A 20,574-nucleotide genomic window follows, 5' to 3' on the forward strand; every position below is an offset into this window, starting at 1 on the left:
TGCCCTTCCAGACTTTCCTGGTTGCACTTTCTGGAACATCCTTGTTTCCAGTATATCCACTACTAGCCCTAACGAGGTCACAAAGAAGGACGAGGAAGCTCCAGATGTGACAGGTGTACTTCTCTTACCTGCACTCTCGTTCTGCGCCACATAAAGAGCAAGGTCTGCCTTCATGCCCCGCGCCTTATGAGGGGCGTGTTGGGCGGAGCTCGGCGCTGGAAGGGCCACGGGTGAGGGCAGGCTGGTCCCCCTAAAGGTTTCTCGCCCAGAGCTTATTAAGGTCTTGGAACTGCTTGCTTCTTGGGACTCACCCGACGCCTGGCAAGAAAGAGCGAAGCTGAACTGGGGTCGGGGGTGAGGGCAGCTGCAGGTCGCTGTTGGGGTGGCTGTTGGGCTGGCGTTCGTATGTGGTCAGCGCCGCGCCGCTAAGCCAGCCCCCAGCTCACGTTACACACTCCTGTATTTATAACTTCGGCGAGGCGCTTCCCCCTCCGATCATTAGCGCGGACCACCTCTGTTCCGCCGCCTGCGAGCCCGAGCGGCCGCTTCTTGAAACATCCGAGGGAAGCCACGGTCGGGATTGGTAACCAAGCGCAGGAGATCTGGATTACACCCGAGCGACGCGGCGCGCAGCCACCGGCCTTAGAGGTGGCTGGGAGGAGAGGGGAGGACCGAGTCGCTCCTTGTCCTCCGGCGGGCGTTCGCTGGCAGCGGGGTGGCCGCTCGGAGTCCTGCCGCATGCCATGGATCACACGCTTTTCGGCTGCCTGCGCAGTCCCCACCATCCCCCTGGCCAGGGCTTGCACCCATTCTCACAGTCTGCGCTTGCCCTGCACGGCCGCTCAGATCACATGTCCTACCCGGAGCTCTCCGCGTCCTCCTCCTCTTGCATCATAGCGGGATACCCCAACGAGGAGGGCATGTTCAGCAGCCAGCACCATAGGGGCCACCACCACCACCACCATCACCACCACCACCAACAACAGCAGCAGCAGCACCAGCAGTCTTTACAGACAAACTGGCACATCCCGCAGATGGCTTCCCCGCCACCGCCTCCACCGCCTCAGTCCGCCTCATCCAGACACAGTCTGTGCCTTCAGCCCGATTCGGCTGGACCCCCGGATCTAGCCAGTAGTCCCCCCGGACTGTGCACGAATTCATCAAGTTTGGGGACCGGCACCCCGACAGGAGCAGCATGCGCTCCGGGAGATTACGGAAGGCAAGCGCTGTCCCCGGTGGAGACGGAGAAAAGAATGGGCAAGCGGAAAAGCGACAGCTCAGGTAAAGCCCCCTCCCTTGCGTTTCTTCTGTCCGGGAAATGGATTCTCTCTCTCTCTCTCTCTCTCTCTCTCTCTCTCTCTCTCTCTCTCTCTCTCTCTCTCTCTCTCTCTGTGTGTGTGTGTGTGTGTGAGAGAGAGAGAGAGAGAGAGAGAGAGAGAGAGAGAGAGAGAAAGAAAATAATAAAATAAAATAATAAAATAAAATAATAAAATAACATAAAATAAAACAAAACCCGGGATGGGTGATCGTGAAGCCAGGTACTGGATTTGTTCTGGAAGCGTTAGGCGCATGACTGCTTGATACCTTGAGTGGTAGTGACAAGACCCCAGTTGTAGCACACTGGCCTACCACTACACTAACTAAATTGTTATATTTGCTGCTCCATGTCTCATGATAGAGACAGGTCACAAGTGTTAAGAATACAGATTAGGACACCTTGGGGTTAGGACCCTTGAAGCATTGCAGAATCACAGTCTTTCTAAAGAATGCAGTTTGGGGACATCTAATATTTTAAGTTTATCCCTCAGTCACCTATATCTTTTCTTTCTTGTCAAAATTCTACCTAAGAAAAAGGATAGGTCTGTATTCATGCCACTCAAGGAGTATATTCCGTTTCTTTTTAGGACTGCCCACCTAAAGTATTTCTGGAACATTGGTAGAATTGAGATAGAATCTACTTCTCAGAAGTCTGTAGTTTTACTTTGGTTAGGCTTATAGAATGAAGACAGATTGTGCAAATATGCAAACAATTCTACTTTTCAAATGAAACTGTAGAAATGGATTCCCTATGCCTCAAAAAGTACATCAAAATAATCAAATGAAAGTGTATGTGTACAAATATGAGTGGTTGTATGTTCCTGCTCTAAGTATAATTATTTCATATAACTTAAGTTAGCATCTTGGCACACTAATTTTATTATATTTGTTTTCTCATGCTTAGTTGGATACTTTTGAATTATATTTGTACTATTAAATTAATGTTTAAATTTGCTTTTATGTGTGTGTGTGTGTATATATGTATGTGTATATGTGTGCGTCTATGCATACATGTGTGCGTATATATATATATATATATATATATATATATATATATATATATATATATATATATATATATATATATGCACACACACATATATATATATAATTCCAAGTTTTGATCAAGTAAAAGTCATGATCTACTTTGAAATTTGAAAGTGAAAAACTATCCATAGATATGTTTGAATTCTTAGGACTGTTATATAGAAATGTACTTCCTTGACAGTTTAATGCAAAATATTTTGAGTCCTACTTATTTTGAAATTTGTTGTACTCTGTCTTGTAGTTCAGGAAGAGAAACTGAAAAGCTGATTTGAATTGCATTTAAAAAACTATGTTACAAAATATACTTTTCTATAAAAATGTTTAAATGGGTAAGAAATCTTCAGGCAGTCCTGGATGAAGGATTTCATTGTAACACTGCTAAAGGTAAGAAATAGATTTGTATACATGTACAAACATCTTCACACACATGCAATAGGATGGTATAAAGCTGATACAGAAATCTGAAGGATTTCTACCTATGAATAAAAATAAGAAGAAATCCGAATCTTTTACTGAAAATTCTATTTCCTTTAAAAAAATTAACGGCTTTTTAAGTTGTCCATATTTTTGATTAGTTTAGAATTGTTTCAACTATTTTCCATGTTAATTAGATCAAGAAAACTGGAATTATAACATTTTTTTTAATTTTAAGATAATTGTTTCTTGTAACTGACAGGCTAAAGATTTGAAAGAGACATCAATTGGGATTTATTTGAATTATAATTATCTATGAATCAAATAAAAGTAATTATTATATTCCAGAGACATAATGGTTGGTTGACTTGTAAGGGTAATAATGTTACATAATGCACTGTAAGAAAAGTGTTATGTGATAATTAAAAGAAAATCTTTATAAATATTAAACAGAAATATTAATCTCCTTTAACTTTTATTAAAGCTTAGATACATAGATAATTAAAAATTAATTACAGTAGATTGCTCTGTGATATATTAAATTAAATATTAGAACACAATTCTATAAAACTTTGATTGGGAATTAGTCTTAATTATAGTTTTATGTTTAGGTTTTACAAAGAAAAAAATTCAGTGTGAGTAACTTTCCAATATAAGGTTATAATTACAACCACCTTAGCATTAATAATCTATATCTATCTTTAATTTTTCTTATACAGTATAAAATACACTCACTATACTTTTGAACAGTATTTTCAATATAAGTGTAACTACAGATTGCTAATATCAAATTTAAGATAATAAAACCCATATATTTTCATATGCCAAATGTTTCTGCATATATTATGATAAATGGATTATATTTATTTACATATCTGAATATTTTTATGGAGCTGTATGTTTACCTTATTTTATCTTATCATTTCTTATATTTACATACATATATTTAAAATAAAAGATGTAAAGCCATACGAGAGACTAATTTGATCAGTGCATTAATTAAAAAATACTTTTCTAACATAAAGAAATCAAGAAAGAATTTCGCAAAATATTTAAGTATTTATTTAGAGTTAAATAGAGAAAATATTCTTTATTTAGTTATTTCTGCAGTACAGTATTCTCTGGTGTTGAATTATTTGTGGAATACTTAACAATATAAATGGCAATGTGTTTGCCCTTTGCTAAAACATTGGCATAGATGCTGTATAGATACAGAGGTAACAAGGCAGGTCTCACAGCCTCATTGTTGCTCTTAGGAATAGGGCCCCTGATCTTTAAAAAAATCTTATTTATTCTCCTGTGGGGCCAACATGGTCCCATACTGAAATCTAGGCAATTGTGCAGGGTGGCATTATGGTTTGTGGGTGGAGCAAATAAGTAATGGCAGATAGCCTCAGAATATACAGTTAGTCCTTGTCTTACAACAGTTCATTTTTGTGACCGTTTGAAGTTACAGCAGCACTGAAAAAAAAATGAAAGTGTGAATTTTTTTCTGCACACTTATGATTGTTGCAGCATCCCCATAGTGAATGTGATTTACATTCAGATGCTTGACAATTGGTTCATGATGATTGCAGTATCCTGGGGTCATGCAATCCCCTTCTGCAACCTTCTGATAAGCAAAATCAATGGGGAAGCCAGATTCTCTTAACAAATGTGTTACTAACTTAACAGCTGCAGGGATTCATTTAACAAATGTGGCAAGAAAAGTTATAAAATGGGGCAAAGCTCATTTAACGAATTTCTTGCCTAGCATCATAAATTTTGGGCTCAATTGTGGTGGAAAGTCGAGGACTACCTGCACTAAGGGTGGAGACTAGGTACCGGGAGATAGAACCAAAGAGAAACAGTCAATTCTCTTTGTTTTTATCTACTCAAGATTTTGATAGCTCAAATCTGATAGTTGTAGTCTGAGGATACCTTGAACTATTTCTGCTGCTGTTTATTCTTGTGAGCAAGTCTGTTCTGTGAGTATACCTCTAGGCTGATGACTGATACTGAAAGTGGACTTCCAAGCAGCGGTGGGATTCAGATGATTTGCACCACTTTGGCAGAACCAGTAGCTAATTTTTTGTTGCCCAGGCCCAGAATGGACTTCTGGAAGCGGCACCCACACAAAAAACCAGTTGTTCACATATTTGAATCTCACCACTGTATCCAAGGTTGTTACCATAGAAGCCAGGGACCTCCAATTATACCTCTGCATAGAAAAGAAAGTCACAGAAAGCTGAAGAAATATAATTTTTATTCTGTCTTATACTGATGTCCCATGGACAGTAAGGATTTCCCTGCATATAACAGCATATAACAGGAACCCAGTAAAGCAGAGTATGATATATTTCACAGTAGGAAATATAGTAATCAAAAGTAATAGACGATTGCTTGTATTTTGTTGCCAAATAATTATTTTTACAAAATATACCCACCTTCTCTAATATAATGCAACATAAGCAAAATAAAATAAAATAAAATTGTTCATTTTAAATGACTCATATTGCTTACAATTTTACTTTTTTATTTCAGGAAATATTGTGTAATATTTATAATAAAATCTTGAAAATAAAATCACAAATAAATTTGCATTTAGTAAAACTGACAACTCTAAAAGGAGATATATGGTTAAGAAATAGGAAATTAGATGATGATAGATGTGTCTGTGTGTGTGTGCGTGTGTGTGCATGTGTGTGTGTGTGTGTGTGTGAAAGAGAGAGAGAGAGATGATAGATAATTTCTCTTTTTTATTCTTCCACCATCTGCTCTGTTATTGGAATTCCAAAATATTATATAGTATATGTCTATCTTCATTATTTTCTTGGACTGATAATATGTTCTCATCTTCCTTTCATCTGATGTTATAGTTTGTATTTAAAAGGCTACACAGGCAATTAAAAAGCTCTGATCCTGCAGCCCCAAGTTAAATGAAAGGCTACAAGGCCAATGAAGTTCAGGGGACAATTACACCAGTTTAACAAAATGATGATTGAAAGGTAAAAAGATTTAGCATTTATTCTGGATTACACATTGAAATATTTAATGATCTCTCCATAGATCACAAAATTAAAAAGAACAGATACATTTTAAAATATGTTTTACTTTTTTCAAAAATTAAGAAAATGAAGCTTTTCTAAAATTCTGACTTCTAGTGTAATATATGTTGCTATGCCATATTTAAAGGTCGAGACAGAATGTACATGTTTTAACCTTTTAGATAAAGGGCTTATAATTTTGTAATTGTGTGTGAGTACAATTGATGCACAGTTTTCTATATTGAAGTAGCACTAATATAATAGTCCTATGTTACTCAATGGATAGAGATTGTCCAGAAGTAATGTTTGATGGATTATTTTATAAATATTTAGTGTAGTTTCCAAGAAATGTCTTTGAAAAAAACATGTACATTCGAAGATATACATGTCGGAGAAAATGATTTGATAAATCGGTGTTAACAATATGAATTCATTGCTTTTAGTAACTTCTAATTACTCTCCAAAACATTTCAGTAAGAAAAATGACTTGTATATCTTTTCAAAAGGAGCACTATAAATGATTCATCAAAGTTCTTAAACCTTTCAGCATGCTGCTAAGTGTAAACAAGCAAATAGAATTCTTTGTGATTTTCTTCTGGAGAGAGTTAATTTGTTAACGATACTGGGTTTCATTATCAACATGCATGATGCCTATTGGGACTTGGGCTTCCTAGTTCTTAAAAAGCAACTCTCCATGCCACATGGTGAATTGCTTTTGAACTTTTGTTAGGACATGGGAAATGCTCCTCTATAAAAACAGGGAAAAATTTCCATAGGAAATGTTTTGGTCATTTAAGTTGAGCATTTGGTTCCTGGTTAATATTGGCAGTACAAGCCCTAATACTTTTTTATTCCATTTGTCTAAATGGTAAACACCAGTACCAAATACAAGCTGTTTCTGAAGTCTCTCCAAATTAAATTACAGTTTTCCACGTGATACTGGGTGTTGCCTTATCAAAGTTAGATCCTGTTCATGGGTGGGGGAAGAGGGAGGGAGGGAGGGACAGAGAGAGAGTATAGTATAGTATAGTATAGTATAGTATAGTATAGTATAGTATAGTATAGTATAGTATAGTATAGTATAGTATAGTATAGTATAGTATTTTGGAATCATAACTACTATGACAATAATATAGTAGAGTGTAGATTGTTTGGGGAAAAATAATTTTATATTAATTGATTTAAAATAAAGATGATTTCAGATTTATTTTAAAGAATTAGACCAGATAAAAGTGGATCCCTTCTGCAGACAGCTAATTTTAAGCTTAATGAAAAACAAAAACAAATGTTAATTATTTAATATATTGTACTTATTGAAAAAGAAAATTAGCTTCATCCCAATAATTTAACTTTAAAATGGAAAGTTTCATTTTAAGAGTCACTGACATTTATCTCAATTATTATGGGTTAGACTAGGTGTGTTTTAGCATTTATTATTTCAGTTTATAATCAGCTTCTCCCACTCACAGAAAATATAAGGCAGTAAAAAATAGGTAGTAGCTTTTTTATTGTAATTGTTAAGTCCCAGTGGGAAAAGGTAGATGTCATGGTTCTGATTAATGAGACAGTTCAAACAAAATTCAGGCATTTTTTATCTAAAATGTCTTAATAATAACATTATTATAAATATATTTCAAAAGACCTGGCTAAAGGGAAAATTCTTAAGGTTGAAAACATCAAGGCCAAGTGTAGTTTTTAAATTACATAGCTGGGATTGATACAGGAATAGATTCTTTTAAAAGACTAGCAATGTATGTGTTTTCAGATTCTAAGCAAGACATATTTACAGTGTCTTGTCTTCTTCTCTTCTCTTCTCTTCTCTTCTCTTCTCTTCTCTTCTCTTCTCTTCTCTCCTCTCCTCTCCTCTCCTCTCCTCTCCTCTCCTCTCCTCTCCTCTCCTCTCCTCTCCTCTCCTCTCCTCTCTTCTCTTCTCTTCTCTTCTCTTCTCTTCTCTTCTCTTCTCTTCTCTTCTCTTCTCTTCTCTTCTCTTCTCTTCTCTTCTCTTTTTACCTCAAAAGGATTACTTCTGGTGACTGCTTGGAGAATTATCTGCAGTCTTCTTGGCAAGATTTTGGAAGTGGTTTGCCATTACTTTCTTCCTGTTCTGTTCATGTTCCACTCTTCACTATATTTAAATGCTAGAAACTAGGAAACACAACAAATGATTCAAACACTGAATAATCAAAATCTTCATAATCTGTGTTTAAATCTTTGTAATCCAAAATGCCGTACTAATAGACCTGAAATATTATGTGTTTTAGTGATACACTAACATGGCTTTTTTAGAAACAGGTTGTTTTGTCTGGAATGATATGCTGGATCTGGCTGTTAAATTTTCTGGAATTTTCTGATCCAGTGGACAGCAAAGCTGACCTTAGATATGTAGTATGTCTATGACCTGCTTTGTGGTTAGCTGTGCTGCATGGTGGCAGTAATAGAGCCAGCAGAAGCAATTGTGAAACATTCAATAGTGCATTATTATAGTATTTGACTTACAATTATTCATTTAGCAACTGTTCAAAGTTATAGTAGTGCTAAAAAAAATAACATATGACAGTTCTACTTAACAAACATTGTAGCATCTTGACAATGAAAAGATCAAAGTCTGGCTCTTGGCAACTAGCATGTATTTACAATAGTTGCAGTGTTCCAAGATCGTATGATCATTGTTTGTAATTTTTTAGGGAGAGCATCCAAAAAGGAAAGGGTTGAAAAAGGCTGTTTAGGTACTAAATTCATGCCATTGCTGAATGCAGGAATTTACCGAAACATTTGGATCTTCTGATCTTGTCAGTATTGATTATTGACTTTTTCCTGAATTTCATTAGTTCAGTGGCATTCGGAATTTATAATTGCTGTCCTGCAAATGATTTTACTTTCCTTGTATCTATTTGCTTTTTAGAAGGCAATGTAAACTTTCTTGAAATTTGTTTTATTGGAGCCAGTGGTGAGATACAAATATGTGAACAACCAGTTCTCTGTGTGAATGCTGCTTCCAGAAATCCATTCTGAGCCTGGGCAACAAAAAATTAGCTACTGGTTCTGCTGAAGTGGTGCAAATCGGCTGAATCTCACCACTGATTAGAGCTGATTTCAGTGTTATTTTATTGTAGTATATTAACCTCTTTTATTATTTGTATAGAATACAGAAGAACATAGCTTTTAACCATGGGGGAAGTAAACATTTATTAAGCAGATAACTTGGAAACTATTTTACAAGTCATTTTTCCTCACTCCTTTTGTTGACATAGCTTTTAAATGAAAAACTCTGTTTTGTGTTGGAACTCTAAAACATGTGCCACAAAATTCAAATTGATAGAATATAAACCAATTCAAGACTCAGCTTCTTTTCCTTTTACACAAATAATTATGCATGAAGCTCAATAATAAGTTTTAATTACATAACCTGTGTACCATGAAAAGTATGAATGATTCTGTTTTCCAAAAGATAGTGCAGTAACCTAAAGTCTTTCCTTTTCTTTAGCACATAGGAGAAAGTCATGTTGACAACCTTTTCCAATCATTATTTTGCAGCAAATTACCGATTTTCCAACACTTGGCAATTTAACTTAACAGCTTGCAAGTCTTGGTAGGAAGATCACACTTTGACTAGATTAGAAATTTAGTTCTAGACCAAGAATAAGCCATATACTCTACACCCACACTCACTCACACATACAATAGGTGATTAATACTACCAGTCAGAAGATGTAAATGGCATTTTTAGTCTTCAAGCTTAAATGTAGGGCTTCTGCTCTTGTCTTCCTGAAATAATGAATATAGTATGGTATTGAAGCCATGATGATCTTGAAGCCAAGCAGTTAACTACCATCTGTAGCCTGGAATCCCTGGTTCTTATTTCAACTGTAATTCTACTATATCTTAATATGTACTTGTGTGGCTATATGTCAGATGCAAGATCAGAGACAAGACCACTGAGATCCAGTCAAGTTTGATCCTTTATTTGCTTGCAACTAATGGACAGAATCTTGACAAATTAATGCTATAATTTTAACCTACTAGATATAGCCTGAGAGATTCTAGGTTCTGCCTACAGTATTGTGATTCTCTTTCTCCCTTCCCTATCTAAATTGGGACTATGCAGCTTCTTAATCTATTATTGATAAAAAATAATATATTTAAAATAATAGGGTAGATAGCTATCCTGCATTCACGTTGCTGATGTAATTCTGTTAATTAAATAACATCCACTAAAGATTAATTTTCATATGCTTTATATGTCATTGTTTTTATCAACATTATAAAAATCTTCTCAGAAAGGAGGAGGAAGGTTAAAAAAGGCATTTTCTGTCCATCACTCCAATGTAAACATAAAAAGTAGCTTCAAATTAATAACTGCTGAAGGTGCTGTCTTATTATTTAGAAAGTATTAATTATAAGTATTTAGAATAGCGACAGAAGAGCTTTTTTGATTACTGGTAAAACAAGATGAAAAAAAATCAATTTATTTTCAAAGAAAGGAATTAAAACCTTTTACTTCCAAGTTTCACTATACTATTAAGAATGTTGTCAAGATCAAAGTATACCCTGATTCTTTTCTTCAAACCTCTATCCCATGAAATTCTTTTTGTTTTTTACCCATAATTTTTATTACTTCATGATTTATTTGCATTTATTCCATTAAAAAGATGACTGAACAACAATAAAAACATGTGTCTGCAGCTTTCTTGAGAACAATACAGAATCAATTTGCTAATAGCTTCTTCTACTGTTGTCTTTAACTTCAGTCAGTTTCCCAACTCCACAAGCCTGAAGATTTCCTTTCCAAGTAGAAGTTAGCTATGGAATTCCTGCAAGATTGGCTACAGAAGCATTTAAGAAAGCAAACTATAAGTAAACCTGTTTAATTTTCTGAAGAACAAGGTGGAAAATAATATAGCAGTTTCCTTTGTTGTGTAAATGAAATTCTCATTATTATTTTTTTAAGCCTTGTTTGAAGTGGCTTACTTTCATGTGTCCCTTAGAATGTGTTGGACTGTAAACCCCAAGTCAATTGGATTTAAGCAATGGAGGCTTCTATGGTATTTAAGAATAGCTGAAATGAGCATATAAATTAAACATTGGCTGGTCTACTACTTATCCCAAAGGTCTTCGGTCTGTTCCCATTTCAGAAATCCCCCTTACAATTTGACAAAAAATAAAGACTCAGTTCCAAAGACTTCTGTTTTAGGAATGAAATGAAGGGAAAAATAGGTGTCATGATTGAGTTACATGTGCACAATTCTTTTGGAGATATTTTTACAGCTTTTTGTCTAAGTTAACCTGCCTCTAGCCATGTATAAATCATTTAATTTTTATGAATGCTAAATTAATCTTAGTTATAAAAAGCCAAATTTCATGGCACTTTTGTGAAATAAAATAATAATCTTATGAGTATCGGCCTAGAATAGTAAATCATGATATTATCCAAAGCCAATAAAAGGATTTTCACAGATGTTTAAGCTCTGCAGGAATCTTGTCTGTATGAAAAGTACCAAGTAAATAAAAAATACCTTAACTATTACTCTATTCAAACCATACATGTTTACTAATTACTACAAATTACAATTTTATCCACCATTTTAATTTTAATTTTAAGCAATTACCGTATATTAGTTGCTTTATGCTTTTTTGAAGAACACATGTATTTCTCAAACACCCTAGCTCTACAGATTGCAGTTTCTTATTTGTTGCTGTTCTTTAGCAAACTTTCAGTGGCTTCCCAGTTACATGCTGATTTTCAGTCTGTCCAGAGTCCTATTTTCTTATCCCATAATTTACCAAGTGAGACAGATGTGGCCTGTTTATATCAGTCTGTGCACCTCTGAAATACTTATTTTGGAAGACTTGTAACTGCACCTAAATATGCATTAAATTTTCCTTTGGATATTAGGCAGGAGCGGATAAATGTTTAGCAATATCTGAAAGACCATGCCACTGAAATATTGTTTTTTGAGATATTGTTTGTATTGATTTCTTTATATTAAATAATTGAAAAGTTAGAATTATATTAATAAAATCAATGAACAGTGGAATTTAAGTAATTACTTAAATATTTATATTTATATTCTAGTGAATGGAAAAGATCTCAGCCAGAATTACAAGCAGCAGCTCTGGCCATTTTTTTTTATTGTTTGATCTTTAAGAAATCAGGCAAGCTGAACAATACCATTTAGATTCAATATTTGTGTTAGATACTTTCAGCCTGGCCCAGTAATCTCATTCAGTACATTTGATAGCTTCTAGCTGCTATTATAGTTGTCTACAGTCACAACAGTGCAGGGTTCCTAAGATTTTAAATTTCATTTTTGAATTTATAGTAAATGACTATAATTGTTTATTGAATTGAGCACCTATTTCTCAAATTTAGTTTCCAAATAGAAAAGCAAAAGCTAGCTAAATCACAAAAGACGCTGTAAACAAAATTCAAATGAAATTCAAGATCACAACCTTAGTCAATGTTAAAGAATGGAGAATTAGTCTGGAAACCTTACATGGACATAAGAGGATAAACCTTATCTAGCCTTATCTAGCTGCAAATTGCTAGTCTCAGAAGATTCCTGATTTATTTTTAAGCAATAAAACAGCTAACTGAACTCTTCTTATGTGGATTTGGATGTTTGTATCTGAGGGAAGATGAAATCTTTTGCTATCTCTGGCAGTTGCACATTTTTTTTCCTGTTATTTGACTTGTCCTAATAAAGTAAGGTTTAATGAGTGTTTTGAAAATAGTCTTATTACCAGCAAAGGGTTTTTTGCTTTAAAAAAACCAAACTAGCATGTTCCAACTTGAAAGGGAAGGGTTGCAAGGACCTTTAGATCAGGGGTGTCAAACTGCCGGCCATGGGCCGGTTGCATTATCTGGAGGCAGTGCCCGCCCCAGCTCCAGCAATGCAAATAAGTCCCGATACATCGCGACATGTCATGTGATGCAACAAGCTTGACACCCATGCTTTAGATTGTTCATTCTTATTGTTACTTGATCAGTCTTTATGAATCACAAATGTGATCCTGAAGAGTCATCTCTAAATAAATCTGCACTACTAAAATATGTTTATGTTATACCTAGCAGTCAGAGAAAAGAGTCAGTTTGATGTAGTTATTAAAAGTACCAAGCAAATCTTGGGCCTTTTTAAGACCAGGGAGGGAGTCACTTTAGTGCTTAAAGTGCTTTAGTCCTTAAAGCACTGGACCAAGAGTAGGAAAACTTGGGTTCTAGGTCTGCCTTTGGCATAAAGTCGTCTAAGTAACCTTGGGTAGATCATTCTATCTCAGCCCCAGGAAAAAGGCAATGGCAAACCACTTCTGGAAACATCACCAAGAAAACTGCAGGGACAGGCAGTCACTAGGAGTTAACAATGTATTGAAGGAACAAGAGAAAAAATCAGGGAGAAATATATTTGAATGTTAAATCTAGTATGGATTTCTATCTGTGAAGGATACTGATATAATTCAATTATTTCTGTCTATAGATATGAGGCAAAACTATATTTTAATCTTGATGAAAATAACATATATTTTCCAAGTGACCAATTTTACAGATGTTTGGCTGAGACATCGGATTTTAAATCAAAATTAATCTGGATCAAAGATTATTTCCTGATTGGATTTCACTGCCTGCTGCAATCAAATCTTTCATATATATAATGGAAAATCAGCAGTTAGCCAAACTTGCTGATGCTGCTATGATTCCTTTCCCTTTTTCCAGTGATACAGCTATTAGAATAGTCATTATGTTTTCTGCTTACTGGCAGGCTGCACTAGTTCTATAAAACTCTGATTTTCTTCACTAAAAAGACTTGTGCTGTCTTATTATAACATACCTTTATTTTATGTTTAAGAACATCTGCGTCTGCTCTCCTATTTTTGTAGTCTAAGTTTAATCAGTCACAGTGTTCGATTTATCTATGAATTTCTATATCATGATTACTAGATTGCTCCATGATTACTAGATTGCTCCTCCTTTACAACTACATAAGAGTATGGCAAGTTCTAAGAATACAAAAAGGTTTCTTCCTAAGATGTCATGAGTCTTAAAGGTGGGACCTCATTGTTTTATGTGGATGGGTGGGTAGGTGTTCAGGCGCAGCAACATCAGTATCATTGGACAAAATCAACAAAATCAAAATCAAGCAATAGGAATTATGATACGTTTTAATAGACTAAGCACTCTCCTTGTGTCTGTGAATTTTCAAATTACCTCGAGCATTTTAATTCCTAAAACGATCAGAGAGTCAGTTTTTAGATAAACCATGATAGCTTAATATAATATTCAGAGATATGTGAAATAGACCCAATTATAAAAGGATAACCTTAAAGGCTGACTTTTAGCATTCAGAGTATTATGTTGCTATAAAATTCTGAATGAGAATAATTGAATTTTAGTAATGCAAACCTCATCTTTTATTATGAATTTCTGCTTAGAATTTAGCCGATCCAGCATGACTGTGTTTGTGAGAGAGATGTTCATGTAAGTAATAAATCTATCATCACCTACTGGCCTCTATTTCCTTTGAAATAAACAAATCGCTATTTGTCTCTTTGAAGCAGAGGGCTTCCAGGAAACCCAGAAGCCACTTTGGTTCAGCTATTGAGATAAAATAGTCAGAAAGTAGAAATGAGGTGCAGCTGAAGGAATCCTCCCATGCTCATACCTGTTGGACAGTACAGTGGATTTCAAAAGGAACTAAAACAAAACCCAGCACCCTGGGATGGTGGGAGCAAAGCTGATTACCAAAAGACATTAATGGTAGGATTTTCAGAATGGGTAAAATAAAGCCAGTTTGATAAAAAATACAACTAGCTGGTCACTATCTAATAAAACAACTATCCTTTTCTTAACAAAGAACTGAAAATCAACTATTTTGGAACAATGCAATGTTAGTTCTGTATCATTGTCATCATCATCATAGTCATCATCATGATAGTAATCATCATCGTGATGTTTATATGTAACGCACACCCTGTGTTGTATATAAAAATGTGGAACAGTTTAATTCCTTCCTTGAAAAGTTATTTTATAAAGCTGAATGTTTCCTATGCCTTAATTTTCATTAGTTGTATCACCATGAAAAATTTACGTATGGGTTATTTGTTCTGAGGTTTTAATTTCTCGGTGCTGCTACCTATATGAAAATTAAATACGTTTTTGCATTCCTGTATGAATCTTAAGAAAAGTAAATCTGATTACATTTTTGTGTCTCTGGAAACTCAGGCAAGTAATTGTGGAACAAAAGTCAAAGTAGTGATTAAGCAATTTTATTTCAGTTATATTGCAGCCCTTAAAAAAAGGGAGGAAGATCTAAGCTTTTAGTCTTAAAAGCCTTTAGGTAGAAGTAAAACTGTTTAGGACAGGCCTATACAACATGTACCTATTTACTGTATGTGGGCCACTAAGGACCCTTGCATGGTCCCTGACATTTTTGAAAATAATCCATTGCCACCAAATGTTGCTGCCCCAATAAAGGATCTGGCACAGCAGCCTAGATTTCTGCCGCTACTTCCACCCTGAAAGGCACACTCACAAGGGCCCCCAACACCTCCATCCTTCACTAGAGCTGCCGCTATGCTCTAGTTACCAAGTAGCTGATTGACGAGCCAGCTATTCCTTTGTGGGCCAAAATTACTTTAAGCTATCAGTCTGCTCTCTCTTCTACAGGCCTGGTTTACGAGGTGCTTGTTGAAATATCTAAAACTATTAGGAAATTTGAATGGTTAACATTCTTTGTAAATGTGTTGTAATTCTTTGTTCCCCTACTTATACTCAGAAAAAACAAATAAAAATGTGTTTAATTATCTTATTAAGATTGCAGCTCTTTTCTTCGCACAGAGTTTTCATTATTGTAAAGAAAGTTTGTATACCATAGAATTTTTTAAATCTAGAGAATAATTAACTTTTTAATTATGTCATTGATCTGGTAACAATCTATGGCTAAAATTAAATACAATATATTACTGACTTAGCTCAGTGTGATGGGAGTTTCAGTTCCTTGCAAAATTAAAATTGAAAAAATAATTGGAGAAATAAACCAGAATACATGAAATGTAGTTCTTCAGTAAAATATATATCCTGTTACAAGTAGGTGAGCAACAACAACTCAGAATATCTCCGTATTTTAATAGATGCCATTCTAAAACTCTGTAATATCTTTAAGATGTCAGAACAAGACTTTGTAAAATATCCTACACATATTACTCCTGAAATAAAAAGTTCCATCTTTAGCGATACAGTATAAGCTTTATGCTTGGGTGAATAGAAGTAAATGAATAGATTAAAAAGTTAATGATTTCTTATGTGTTTGTAAGTTTTGTCAACTTCCATGGGATTTACTTATATTTATTTCTATGTAGAATTCTAGTGTAAGAGGTTGACAGTTGTATGGGATATAATGGGTGCTATTGCACTGAACAGAAATCTACTGTTACTATACTTAACCCTTCCCCCCATTATATTAATAAGTCCTTGCATTTTAAAAGGAATTTGTTATTCTATTACTTCTTAAGTACAAGGTCTGGAGATTTCTAACATTTCTTTCATTTTTCATGTTTAGAACTTTGGGTCAAGTCCAGGATGGGTCCTTTAGTATCCACAGTTGCAGAAACTGAAATACAGTTTCCTACCTTTGAAAGCACAGATAGTCCTCAGCTTATGACCACAACTGAGGCCAAAATCTCTGTTGCTAAGTGACATTTGTTCAGTGAGTTTTGTCCCATTTTATGTTAGCAACATAAATAACATAAACATTTGTTAAGTTAGTAGCATGGTTGTTAAGGGAATCTGTCTTCCTCATTGACTTTTGTTTGTCAGAAGGTCTCGAAAGCTGTTCACATGACCTTGGACATTGAAAACTATTGTTAATATGAGTCATTTGCCTAGCATCTGAATTTTGACCAGTTGTGACCATAGGGATGCTACAATGATCATAAGTTTAAGAAACTTTTTTTCAGTGCCACTATAACTTCAAACAATCACCAAATGAGCTGTTTTAAGTCAAAGACTACTTGTAGAACACAAAATATCACAGTTACAAAACAAAAAGTCTTTCTTTTACTAATGTGCACACACACACACAAATCTGGATCTGGATATATTTAGGAACAGCTAAGATATTGATTCAAACTGTCAAATTCCTCCCTGGCCTGTGGTAGAAGAACTAAGTCTGAGGAAGACAAATACCACTTATAATGATAGGAACATAATTTTTTTGTTTATTTTTAAATAAAGTTTAGAAAAATTGAAATTGTTGAACCTAGCTCATGGTTCTGTTTAGTTATGTATCCCAGAGTGATGTTATTAGCAGGAAATAAATTCATATGAATTTCATATATATATAAGGATATAATTAAATCACACATCTTTCCAGATGAATGGCAGTTTAAAATATCTATATAATTAAAGTGTGTTTCTTTAGCACAATTTAATACAATTGATATTAAAAAAACATTTAATTAGAATAATGTTTCAGCTGAAGTTATTAAAGAAGTCTGAAAATGCTTACTGCATAACATTTTTGAGTGGTTTAGGCGTATGATTTCATTTCTTTGGCATTTGCTCAGGATGTTAGTGTATCTATTTTAAGTGTCTTTGTTCTTTTACATTTATTTTTATTTCTATCAAGCATTGCTAAGCTTGCTATGGGCATTTGCAAATATGAATCATCATTCAGATTAATATTTTCATACCTCTTTTAACTGGTTTGAAAATAAACGTAGAAACGGAAGCAAAGAAAGCTAAACAAGGACAGGTGTACCTCTCAGGAAGTATAAAAAAGATCTTTTAGAAGTTTTGAAGCATGTTCTTGGCAGATTTATTTATGTAACAACTAATTCACATTTTGCAGGAAGGAAGAAAAAAATTATAGCCTATTTAAACACTTAGTATTATACTTTATGGACTGCATGAGAATTGCCATTTAACTACAATAACGGAACAATCAGTTTTAGTTTTGTTTAAAGCCAAATGTGTTCATTTTCTGTTTATAGTTTTTTAGCAAAGCACTTCTATAGTTTTGGATTGGACAACTGTGAAAAAAATCTTGAATTGTTTAACCAAACTTTTTTTTATTTTCTTACCCAGTATCCTAGTGAAAGTAGTTATGGATTCCTAGAAAATTAATATCTTAGTCTTCTATTATATTTCCAAAACTAGTAATTTAAGAATGAAATTATGCCATTTGGTGTGGAATTGGAATAATTCTATAGATTTTACACTTGAATTATCTGTAGTAATCAGAATAATGCTAAGAACATTAAAATATTTTTTAAAAAATAAAATGCAGGGCATTTGGCATTCAGACAAATTTCATTTTTTTTTAATGGACCATTCACATTTTCTTATTAAAATGGATGTTTAAGATGTGTTTGCTTTATTTGACTTTCATCACGTTTGCTGCCAATCATAGTCTATTAATTATGATGGATTGCTTTTGTTTTACAGTTCTTTTAGATTTGACATACCATAATTTTAAATTCAGTGGATCATCTGTTTCACTCACAAAGTTATTTTTTTAAAAAAAACAACATAATAAGCATTGCACAAAGAGAGTTCCAGCTGATTACATCCATGCATGAAATAAGCAAGACACAAGCCTTTGGGAATTGTTAGCTATCATAAAGGGTATTTGTCATCGATTCTTAGATTGTAGCTGATACAACTGCTTTTCCTCTACACATTTTATCCTTGGGCTACTGTAACACTTTCCTTTCAGATGGCAGTTTCTCTGCATAAATAATTGCATCATTATTGGATCATCTATGGAGCATAATTTCTGAACCACACGTATATAAATAATGAAAAATAATTCTTTCAAACAAGCACTTGGAGGATATTTCTTAAGACAATTTCACATTTAATTCATCAAAGTTGGTTTAAATTTTTTTTCAAAGTTAACTTATTTGCATTTTTTTTTACATTTAGGCACAACAAATTTATTTGGTGTTTCAGATTTAAATACTTATTTGTGGAGGTTTTAAATTTTATTCTGCTTGTTTTCAATCTTTCAATGTTTTGTTTCCTGTTATAATGGATAATTTTATGAAGGTTTTTTAAATTTGATTTATATGAATGATGATGATGAAGATGATGATGAAAAAGATGATGATGATAATTTTACAGAACTGTTGAAGCAATATTAAGCAGGGAGTAAAGCAAGGATGTCTCTTTTCCCCCAGTTATTTAATATAGCAATAGCAATAACACTTAGACATATACTGCTTCATAGTGCTTTACAACCTGCTCTAAGCGATTTACAGAGTCAGCACATTGCCCTCAACAATCTGGGTCCTCATTTTACTGACCTGGGAAGGATGAGTCAACTTTGAGCTGGTTAGGATCGAACTGCTGGCAGTCAGCAGAGTTACTGCATTCTAACCACTGCACTATCACAGATCCTATGTAAATATAGATAAATGTGTAAGGAATGAATGTAGTGTTACAGGTAAATTGGATAAATATGAGAAGATACTGTATGTGTGCTTCCTTCAACCAGCAACTCAGTTGTCATGGTTCCGATAAATGACAGAGGTTATTTTGCAGTGAACAGTGGATAAATTTTGTGATACAATAAGAGTATCTGAAAAATAATCCATTAAAGATCAGTGTAGCTATGATTGACAGGATAAAGGAGTGACTAATTACCAGTTATACATTAATGCCTCAAAATAGAGCAAATGGATGAGTGTATGAATTTGGTATTGTTAAATTTTAATACAGATAGTGAAATAGATGGGAAGATTTTAAGAAGTGCAAATACTGATAGGAAGGTGGTGGTGAGCAGTATATTGTTTCCTGTAGGTTGAACGTTTTCTAAAAGAAGTCAAAACGGTTATGTGTAAGTTCTAAGAAAACGTGTGTTTGATTTAAGAAGGTATTAAGGAGGTTGAAATAGAATGCAACTACACTGTCGAACACATATTTTTTTTCACCACTGTGCAGTTATTCTGTAAATTTAAGAAATGGTGAAGATTTTTTAAGGAGGCACTGACAGGTAGAGTAGGTGTGCCAATAACTCTCCAAAACATAGTTTCTTTTTGGACTGATATGTGTCTATGTTCCTGTGTATCATCTTGTATCTCTTTAAGAACAATTTATTATAGGGCAATGAATAAATTTTAGAAATAAGCTGTTGTTGGTGTAATAACTTCAAATGATCCTAGGTTAAGTTGTAAAGCCCTGGCTTAGTTCCAGCACTATATGTATGTAAAAACTGAAACATGAACTGAATGAAAAACTAGGCGAAAAACTCCAAGCAATGCTCAGACATGGTGGTGTTGCCAGGAAGACCTCTGTTGTTCTTTTTATCAGCAGGAACCTTTTTAGCATCTGTGGCTTTATTTCCAGATGTGTGCTTAAAAAATGAAGCCAACCTATACTAAATCTTAATTACAGATCCTGGGCATATAGCCAGAGGCATGGCATGCAGTAACTTAGAAAAATTAGACGTCTTTCATGCCATGTCTGGTAAATAATCTAGAGTTACCATAGAACTTTAAATGTTTCAAGAGTTGTGTTTTGCATCAGGAGCTCCACGTCAAGAGGCCACACTTTTTTCCCTATTCCTACACTTTATTTATTTTTTCTTCCCAATGTCTGTTAGCTGACAAATATGAGAACAGGAAGAGTTGTTTATTCTTTATAAAAATTATGATCCAAAGCATCCCTACTACATCATGTGTATAATTCCAAGAAATTTTGATCCAACTAGCTAGAACTCTGATAAGACTTGAGAAAAATGACATATCAACATTTTCAATGTTTCTTCTTGTCTGAAGG

General features: G+C 34.4%; 1 protein-coding gene across 1 annotated transcript in view; it reads left to right on the plus strand.

Moving 5' to 3' along the window:
- The first annotated feature begins 518 nt into the window (after nt 1-518).
- The window catches only part of MEOX2 (mesenchyme homeobox 2), a 58,515-nt gene continuing 38,459 nt past the window's right edge, over nt 519-20,574 (plus strand). The window contains exon 1 of the mRNA XM_081343573.1: nt 519-1,281. Within this exon, the coding sequence (XP_081199699.1) occupies nt 744-1,281 (538 nt within the window). The 5' untranslated portion in view covers nt 519-743. The remainder of the gene's footprint in view (nt 1,282-20,574) is intronic.

The sequence above is a fragment of the Vipera berus genome, assembly GCF_964194415.1.
Source record: "Vipera berus genome assembly, chromosome: Z".
Lineage (NCBI taxonomy): Eukaryota > Metazoa > Chordata > Lepidosauria > Squamata > Viperidae > Vipera > Vipera berus.